At 49.2% G+C, this 9905-nt stretch overlaps 1 protein-coding gene across 1 annotated transcript; it reads right to left on the bottom strand.

The window, feature by feature from the left end:
* Positions 1-404: 404 nt before the first annotated feature.
* On the bottom strand, positions 405-9467 carry NEXMIF (neurite extension and migration factor). The gene is made up of 4 exons (XM_086470505.1): positions 9392-9467; positions 1367-5687; positions 505-623; positions 405-472 (listed from the first exon to the last, which is right to left on the bottom strand). The coding sequence occupies exons 1-4, from the start codon at positions 9465-9467 to the stop codon at positions 405-407; spliced, it is 4584 nt and encodes a 1527-aa protein (XP_086326631.1).
* Positions 9468-9905: the final 438 nt, after the last annotated feature.

The following is a 9905-nucleotide window of genomic DNA, read 5'->3' as shown; positions in this document are numbered from 1 at the left end:
CCACAGGGTGAATCCATGAAATGAGGTAAGTAAATTTGGCACACTTTTAGTCATGTCCATAAAACTTTTGGTAAGTTGTATAAGTGAACAATATCATTTTCATCGTGAGTTACAGGTGCTTTCAAAGGGGGGTGGTTAGTACTTAACAACTGGAATGTTTCTAGTAAAACCAAAAGGCATAGCTGCAGAAAACACTCACAACCCAATGTTGATAGAGAAGTAAAAATATATACAATACAGTCACTTGTTCATAGTTTGGCACAATTTTTTGTTGTTGTGGGTAATAGTGCATAAACTACTGTACAACAGTATGACTTTTAAAACAGTCTTTCACAGAGAATACCAGATTCGGTTTGCTTTCAAAGAATAAAATTCCCACAATTTCAAACTCTTCATTTCAGCACTTACATTTCAACATACCACAAGGCAGATTTCGAAAAGGAACCAACGGGAAAAAAAACCAAACCAACCCCAACGGAACTGAAAAAAAAAAAACAGAAAAAAATAACAAAAGAGAGAGAAAGCAACATCGACCGTTCTTTCTAGAAAAGGGAGTCTCTTCTTCAAATACAGGAAAACCCAAAAATGTTGTTTCTGCTTTAAGAAGAATGGAGTCTGATTCCCTGCAGGAAAAAAATCAAACATTTGATGCCATCTTAGTTATGCTCGTCTGGAGTCACCACGACGGAGCGTACGCGCTAAAGGCGGGCGGGTGCAGAAGATGCAGCTTTAGATGATGCAGGTTAGGAGATAAACAGCAGAGGGGGCCAGAAAGCACTCAAAATTGCCACGTGAAGCTCAATTAGGAACGACTTCTCGTTTGCAAAGTAAAGAGCCTTTAAAGTTTCGAGATCTTGGCTTTTGGATGCAATAACCTCTTTTTTTTTTTTTTTTTGTGGTTTATTTTTTACAAAACGTTCCAAAAAAAAAAAAAAAAAAAAAGTCTTTCCTCGTCAAAACCATTAAAAACAGCGTGTAATCATGTTTTGTTTTGTATTTTTTTCCCCCCAATAAATAAGTAATTAAAAACTGAAGAAGCCAAACAGCAGAAAAAGAGTAGCCTTGTTAGTTTTTTTAACCCCAGCCAAGCCAGAAAATCGGTCATTCTTTTAGGTAGCTTGCAAGTAATAAGTATTTTCATGCATTTAAAAAAAAAAAAAAAAACCCAAAAAAACCCAAACCCAAAAAAACCAACCCCAAAACCAACCAAAACTGTAAAAGGGGAACGTCTCTTTTTTTTTTTTTTTTTCTTTTTTTTTTTTTTTCATGCAACTTTTGCTTTCAGGAAGGAAAAACTGAGGAACAGCGGGCTTAGCAGGTGGGAGGGAGGTTAAGGGGCATTCCAGCCAGTTTGGTGCAGCATTACCTCAGTTTCTCAAAAGCAGCTGTCACGGGGGGGTCCTTGTGGGGCTGTTCGCGGTCCGTTCGCTTTATTTTACAGTTCTCATCCCTCAGCGATTTCGAACTGGATTTATGACGGTAGAGTTTTTTATGGGTAGGTCCGTTATTGCCTAAAGTGCTCAGGTTACTATAGTTTTTATCAAAAAAGGGAGCGTGAAGGTCCGTGGTGTACCCGGTTGAGCAGTTGGGGCGACCGGGGTCGCAGGTTGCGGCTTTGCCATTTTTGCTTGAGCCCTTGTTGTTCGACTTGTGGTTCTTCGCCGCCCCCGGCGAGCTGCCGTTTGCCTTCTTCTTCGACTCTTGGGACGTCCCTGCCAAAATTTTAAGAGTTTTCAGTTTCAGGCTGTTGGACTCCGGTGACCGGAATATGTCTGGAACGCTGTTGTGGCTCACGGGCCCCCACAAGGGCTCAATGGAGGCCATCATAAACCTCTGGACATCCGCCATTCCCGACGCGATGTTGGACAAGATGTTGGAAGGTTCCTCAAACTCCCTCTGATCGTCGTCCAGGAGGCTGGTGGCGTTGCCCAGGCTGGTTTCCGACCAGCCCGTGCCCCCTTCTTTGCCCAGCGCCCACTCTCCGGAGAGCCCGTTGTGCTTGCCCAGTTTCACCCCGGCCGGGCTGCAATGCTGGGCGCTCTCGGTGAGGCCCTTGGTGGCGGTGGCCACGTTGTTCAGCTGGTTGACCACCCTGCCACCAACGGCCGGAGCCTTCTCGCCGTTGACTCCCGCCGCGTTTTTCCCTTTCCTGGTGGATTTGGGCGCCTGCCGGGAGTTCTTCCCTGGCGGCTTATCGGTTCCTTTGTTGGTTTTGGGTGATTTTTTCCGGGTGGCTTTCTGGGAAGAGCTTTGGTTTGTACCCACATTCTTGCTGGATGAACTTTTCCTCTTCGATTTTGACACTTTGCTATTGGTGCTAATTTGACCAGATGGCTCATTAAACGTTGACAAGCATGGACTCTTTTCGAGAAGGCTGACAGAATCTTCATCATTGAACATATGGAACTGGAACTGGTGATTATTTAAAGCAAACCCATTATCCGCCTGATCCTCGGTCTGCAGGACCCCACAGTTCCACTTGACCTTCTCGGAGCTGTTGAGGGTGGCCTGGGGGCTCTCCTGAAAGCCCTTCAGGGTCCCCAGAGGCTTGGCGTCGGAGCCAGCTATCTGCGGGGACAGGTTGGGAGTATCCGGAGGGGACATCTCCGAAAGCGACGACTGGCGGAACTTATCAGGCGTGAAGTTGGAAATGTCTAAAAGGTCCGTGGACTCCTTCAGAGGGGTGATTTCATCTATGCTCTGCTGGATCACTAGCTTGGGACTGCAGTGGGCCAAGAAATCATCGTTAATATCATCCTCGCCGTCCTTTTCACAAGACTTTAAACTTAAAGAACTGTAATTGCTAGAACTAACTGACAATGAACCCACTGAATCAAAACTAATGAGCCTGCCATCATCTGTACTTAGTGTACCTCGTTGGAAATGAAAGCGCCCCTCTCCATTATTAAAATGACATGACTGATAAGAATCATCAGACTGCACTTGTTGGCTATCCGGCATGTAATTTTTTTGGTATAGCAATTTGCTGCTATTCAGATTGACTTGAGCGTATCCAGAGGCGGGGAGGCCGTCTGCGCCCGCGGCACCGCCGCCGCCAAACTCGCTCGGCAGCCCCGCTGCCTCCCGCATGTCGCCGGGGAAGTCCTGGTGGTTGCTGCCGGCGGCCTTGCTGGCCGGCCACATGCTACCGAAGCTGCTCTGCTCCATCTCCAAGTGGCCGGGCGACTGCTGCAGCTCCGACTCGGAGGGCGGGGAGAGCACGCAGCTCTGCGCCGGCTGCAGCGCCGGGAAGGGCTTTTCGGCCGGGACGATGCTGGGGAGCGGGTGCTGCTGCTGCTGCTGCTGCTGCTGCTGCTGCTCGGAGGGGTGCTGGGCGAAGTATGAGATACCGGTGTTGCTCGACAAATCAGAAGCATCTAACAACGTCTGCAGATACCCTCCGGGGATCAGGGGTACATTGGTGGTGATATTAGCAGATGGCAGAGGCTTGTCTGAAGAGGAGGTGGATGGTAGGAAAGGAGAATTTTTAGCAACCTTATCCTCGTGGCACTCCGGGAGCTGGGAGCTGTCTGAAGCACAAGGAACGTTTTCGTCCTTCAGACGCGCTGCAGAGTCCTGGTTTTCCAGCGCCGGGGAGCCCTCCGCCGTACTGGTAGCAGCTTTGATCTTCTTGCACTTCAACCTGGCTTCACTTTTGAATTTGATTCTGCGGAGCACTTTCCTCTCCGTCCCCTTGTGCTCCCGTTCCTGCGATTTGCATTTCACAGCGGCGATGCCCGTGATGTCATGCACGTGTAATCCATTGGCACAGCTGGGGGTGGCGATGGCTAACGCCGGCAGCCCTTTCAGGCCCGCGTCCTCTTTACTGCTGCAAGGCTGCTTGTGATCAGAGGAGCAAGAGCCCAGCTTGTTCACTGATTGCTCGATGGCTTTAATTCTTTGAATCCGGTGCCTGTTTGCTAGCTTGCATTTTCGCTTCCGTGGGTGAGGGAGGAACGAAGCATCTGAGCCGTTAAGATAGAAATTCTGCTTGTGGTAGAGAGACGATCTGAGCAAATCCAGCCGGCTCTGCTGCCTCTCTTGCCAGAAGCCCTTCAGTGGGGCCAGCTTCTTGTATTTGCTGAGCAGCTCCTCGTTTAGGGTAACAGTTGTCTCGTTGGCATCCACTTTGCCGAGCTTCACCAGCATATGCTTCTCCCCTTTGAACCTGTTAATGATGATGTACTTGATGATAACGGGGGGCTCCTTGCGAGAGACTTTTCGCCGTTTCTTGGGGCACCACTCGTCGTCGTCCTCTTCCTTGGGCCCGTCCGGGAGCCACTCCTTCTTGTCCAGGATCTTCTCGTTCTCAATGGAGTCCACGTCGTACAGGTAGTCGTCGCTGTATCGCACTTTCCTCTTCGCCCGCAAGCCGTAGTTCTGCTGAATGAAGGAGCTGGAGTGGTCCCGGGACAGGTACCGGCTGCAGTCCTTGATATCCCGCAGCACGTCGTAGGAGGACTCTGTGCACGTGCTGTCATCACTGAACTCCCCAGAGTCCTCCGTGGAATTCACCGAGTCCAAGAAGTGGCTCCTCTTGGAGCCCACGTACTGCACCATCTCCGTGCTGTTGCAAGATTTATTTAAGGCAGCTTTCTCCTCCTCCTCGCCGTCCTCTTCCTCGCCGTCCTCCTCCTCCTCCCCCCAGATGATGCCTTCCTCAGATTTGAATTGAGAAGGGTCGGTGGCACCGCTGGGCCCCCTTTTGAGGGTGCTCCTGCTGTCCCTTTTGGTGCAGTTGCTGAACACGCTGGGGAAGAAGTTGAACTGGGCGTCCTCTTGTAAGGTGGTCGTCTTCTCCCGCACGTTGTCCTGGAAAGATTCGTATCTAATCTTTAGGGAGCAGACATCGCTTCCCAAGGTGGAATCGTCGTCATCGAACATGTAATTATCCACGTCTTCCTCAGAAAACAGATTTACAGAAAGCTCATTTTTGGAGCAGAGGTCAAGCAGCTCAATTTTACTTTCACTAATGAAAGATTCAAAATAGCCCCATTCCTGGTTGGGATTTGTTAGTAAAGGTTCCTCACCATTGCACTTGTCTAATAGTAATCCCTCGTAATAATTTTTCTGAGTGGGGTCCTCTGAATCACTGTCAGATTTTTCTGCATCTCTTTTGTCCGCTGCCCTCGATTTATGCATAGGGAAGCTTAAAAGCTGGTCTGAAAGCAGTTGATCCCCGTATCTCATGGTTTCTCCTGTGCTCATGCAGTGAATCCCTATATCAGAAACCGAACAGGTGTCATAATCCCTATTTATATCCCCCACTTTCAAGCTTATTCCCGGCTCTGCATCAATGCCGTCCTTTGATTCAATAAAGCAGCCCAGACAGGTCCGGCTCGGCTGCATCAAGCAGTCGCCCGTCAACGCCGACATGCCTCCGGGCTCCATCATGGTGAAGGGAGCCTTCTCGCAGTCGCCCGGCAGCGACCAGGAGCTCATGCCCTTTGTCACGCAGGACGTGAGGGAGATGGCGTGGGCGGAGGAGTCATCCGAGGCGTGCTCGGGCACATCCGTGAGCCTCAGGGGTGACGGGGGGCTCAGCAAGCAGGGCTTCTTCGACGTCAGGGGAGGCAGCGCCCGGGGGCACGCGTGGCTTTCCTTCGGAGCTGCCGTCAGGGCTGAGAACGGGACCGCGGCCTCGGCGGCGGTGCAAGGCCTCTCATCGCCGTCCAGGGCGTGCGATTCTGGCGGAGGGCGGGGGAAGGAAAAGGGAGGGAGAGAAGAAAGAAAAAGAGAGAGGGTTTACAACCCTTGCCGTTCCGCTGGGGCTTGCCACCCTGCTCCCCTTCTCCCGCGGGTTAGGTGGTGGCTTTTCCCAACCGCTCCTTCGGGAAGCGGGGTGTTTTTTTTTTGGGGAAGGCCCTTCCCGCGAGAGCATGATCCTTCCCTGGGATCTCATTAACGTGGTGATGGGCAAGGAAGGGAGAGGTGAACACTCTCCCCCCTGCAGCCAGCCGGAAGAGGTACACCAGTACGTTTAAAAAAACCCCAAACCATCCGTTCTTTCCTCCTCATATACATACCGTTACCTGGATACTGCCTTTCAAATCTGACAAGGTTATTAAAAAACAAAACAAGCTTAATAAAAATGTTCCCATTAACACTGAAAAAACTAATGGAAAAATAAGATTCTTAAAGAAACAAAGCACCCCCCCTGCGGTGTCCGCAGCTTAAACATACCTGAACTGTGTTACTGCTCGACAGTCAGAAAGTTAGGGCTATTTTTAAAAAGCCAGTAGTCTTTTTGTCACTGTCCATGCCAAGGGAAAATAGAAGCAGATATTAAAGCAATTCCTGTTAGAATTATTGTGGGTTTTGCCATTCTTCCCTAATCTCTAAAAATGCCTTTTTAATCATGTAAGGGTTTTTTTTTTTTTACCCCAAGTATTTTTTGTTTTTACCTCGTTGCGCTCTTTTACGGCAGAACAAAGTTACGAACGTACTTTTATCTGACTTCTAGCTCAACGGACGACATGACCCTTGGAATTTAAATACGACGTCTTTTCATCCACGAACACGCTCTGATATCTCTGTATTAAAAAAACACATCCCGACGCGTGCGTTCACACCAGCCCGAGACCTCTGCTGACTCAGAGCTGAGCCCGCTGCTTTTGTAGTGGTTCACATCTTACCTTCTCGGTGGCTCCACCGAAGGCTGCGGGGACGACAGCAGAAGCAGTGCAAGCTTTCCTGGGAAAGCTTAACAAGCAACTGGAGCACCAGGCTGTCACAAGAAATGGGGCACCCGAAGGCACCTGGCACCTACACGGTTGCTGCGACCCTCCACACGTGCTTTTATTCCAAACTGATAGACAAGCAAGTCTCCTCCTGCACCTATGCCAAGCGACACCAGCTGGTACAGGAAGGCTCATGCAGGCACCCGTACCACCGGCACGATGAAACACCCACCGTGCCGAGCGGAGCAGGGCTCCCACCGGCAGGCGGGCAATATAAGAAGGGGTGGGATGCCATCGAGGGCTGCCTGCCTCTGCCAAGCGTAAAACTTCGAGGAGGCCAAAATCCCCCTAATTTGATCCCAAAAGCTCCCGGCAGTTTTGTGCTACAGGGGCTTTAGGGAGGGAGCCATCGGTGAAGTCTTAAGCCAGTACAAGCAAGCTCCAGTCCGAGCCCTGCAGCGCTCTAAGGATTTTAAGCAACTTTCCAAACACGATACAAATCAAACCAATGCCCTGCCTGTAATTATCTTCAACGTGCATGGCTTGGAAAAGACCAGACTGACTTGCTTGAAATCTGTGCTGCTTCCCTTCCCTCAAAAAGGGTTAAAAAAAAAATTTTAAAAAGCTGATTTTTGAGTCCCTCCCACCAGTTTTTAGATCAGAAATGCAGAGGTGGTTATCTTTTTCCTTAAGCCCCAAAACAAATTAACCAGTGCAGTTCCACTTCAGAAGTAAAATAAAATAAAAATCAGCTTGGAGCTGACAGGAGGCATGGAAAATTTGAGGATAAAAGAAGAATGGGGAGGTAGGAAGCTGAAATTCAATCTCAAATACTGCATTCAATACGCAGAGCTGCTATTATATAAAATAAACTGTCTCTGGGTGTTTCTTTAGGTTTATATTTGTGTAAGCGAACTTAACTCCTGTGAAATACAAATGCCAAAACTAGATTTTCAAGGGCTTGTATCATCCTAAAATCAGGCGCACGTTCAATTGATGCTCTAAAGTAAACACTGCTCCAAAAGACTACAGTTAAAAAAGAAAATGCTGGAGAAGCAAAAAAACCTTTCCCAGTTTAACTCAACAGCCATCCATGGGCAGCCTGAATGGAAAAACACCGAACCATCCTGCTGTCGCTCACCTCCGAAGGGAGGCCAGTCCCTAACTGGGCACTGCAGCAGCCCAAGGGCTGCTCTGGATTCACTGCTGCAGCACCCGTGTGTAGGGTGAGGGGAGGCAAAAACCCTCAGCCCCATCCCCGGTGCCATCGACGGGGAGGTGGCGGCACCACAGCGGCTTGCCGGCTCACCGCTTTGGATTCAGCAGCAACTCCTACACAACGATGTTTAATTAAAGCGCTTTTTAAGCCCTGTTTAATTGAATTTCATGGAAGAGCTATCAGGTTCTAGAAATCACCCATCTTTACTGAGCAGGTAAGCACTGACTGCTAGATTAGACAAGGGGACCGTGCCTAGAGAACCTCCTTGCAGCCCCAGTGGCTGCCACCAGCTGCGGCGTGACCAGTGTAGACATGAAGGAGGTGGGCTGACAGATACCTCCAAAGTGACATCGTTGGGCCAAGCGCAAGCATACCCTTCACCTGCCACCAGCACAGGTTGCGGGGTCCTCATGGGCACCCGCGTGTCTGGAGTGGCCCCAGCTTTTCGGTAATGAACCACGTTTGCCTCTACGCACCTTGTTTGGAGATGACAGAAGGATTTGAACGTACAAGATGCCCGAGGACCAAGTCCTCGATATCCCATAGGGTCAAATTGATGTATAAATAAATCTCTCTCTCTCAAGATTTGTAGGCCAATACAAAATGGAAACAGCCATCAAATCAAACATAAAACCACGGTGAAGAATGAAAATGTGAAGCTCTGCCTCAACGCTGGACTGCCGCCGCATTTGCTGTGGCGACTAAGTCCAAACGACTTGAGAAAATGCTCAGAGGCGTCATTTCAATCGGGTTTTCAGGCAGCAGAGCGCTGTTACTCCTAATTAGTTACTGCTTGTGAAAGCAAATATGGCAACAATTAAATAGATACAGACAAAGTTAGGAATTTTGGGCAGGCTGCTGGAAGGGGCTGACCCCTCCCCACCGATGTCAATGGAAGCTCGAATGACTTAGTGGCTCCCAGAAGCATGACCGTGGCCAGGGGATCCGGCCTACGGGCCAGGGAATTCCATGTGCTGGCTGATGGGCCACACAGAAACGGCAATAACGAGCTCACAAGTCCGACCTTCCCTTTCCACGAGCGCTAATCCGGGTTTGTTTCTTCCACCCAAGCTCTAATTTTTCCCCAGTTTGCAGGGACTAAGTATCCTTCAAATTTTGCTGTGATTCGCTAGTGGGTTCATGAGTAATTGCAAAGAGAGGGGAAGGTTCCAAACAGACAGAGGGGCTACGTGGTCTTGCATGACCTTTTCCCCTAAGAAACCAAACTAAAATCCATAATCCAAACTGCATGTGCACAGAAACGTTTCCAACCATGCAGATACATGGGCAAAAGCAGTACTTATTCAGACCAAGAAAGGTGTAGATTCATGGCTGAAGTGGCATCTGTGCAGAAAACACCCGTTTACCCTACTGCTCCACATTGCAGAGATACCTGCAAACCGCTAAAATTAAACACATGAAAGGAATTAGGAAAACAAGTTGGCTTCCAAGTTGCCGCTGCTCCCTCATGTACTGTAATTAAGTTCCTTACCATTTTCTTTCACCCCATTAATCAGGATAGTTTCTTGGTCTTCTGAGGCACAATCCTGCTCTTGTTGGTCATCCATCAATTTAACCTCTTTCTGTTCACTCCATGCCCCACTGCATCTGGCCAACCTGCACAGTGCCAGAAACATAACCACAGTCAGTACAATTCCCAGAATCAGCGCAAAGAACCATGAATAAAAAATAACGACAATAAAAAAACCCCCGCACAACCTCACATGCTTAAGAGGGAAAATACTATTTATTTAGGCTATCGTCTTTTCACTTTTCCACTCCAAAAGCCAAGTCCGACGTATTTCGGCTAAAAGGTGAAAATGCTGTCTAGCACCGTTTCCTTCCCCAAAGTCCTTCTTCAGAAGGTGGAGCGGTGCTCTGCACCTCCACAGCACCCTTTGCATCGCCCAAAACTATCTTGCAAAAGCAGGTAAGCGCGATTATCTCCAGATGGGCGGGGGGAGACCTAACAGGGAGAGAACTCGCCCCAGCTCCGGCAATGGCAG

The sequence above is a fragment of the Leptosomus discolor genome, chromosome 9 (assembly GCF_034619465.1).
Source record: "Leptosomus discolor isolate bLepDis1 chromosome 9, bLepDis1.hap2, whole genome shotgun sequence".
Classification (NCBI taxonomy): Eukaryota; Metazoa; Chordata; class Aves; order Leptosomiformes; family Leptosomidae; genus Leptosomus; species Leptosomus discolor.
The sequence above is the reverse complement of the archived record's forward strand: the minus strand, read 5'-3'. Positions and strand labels throughout refer to the sequence as shown.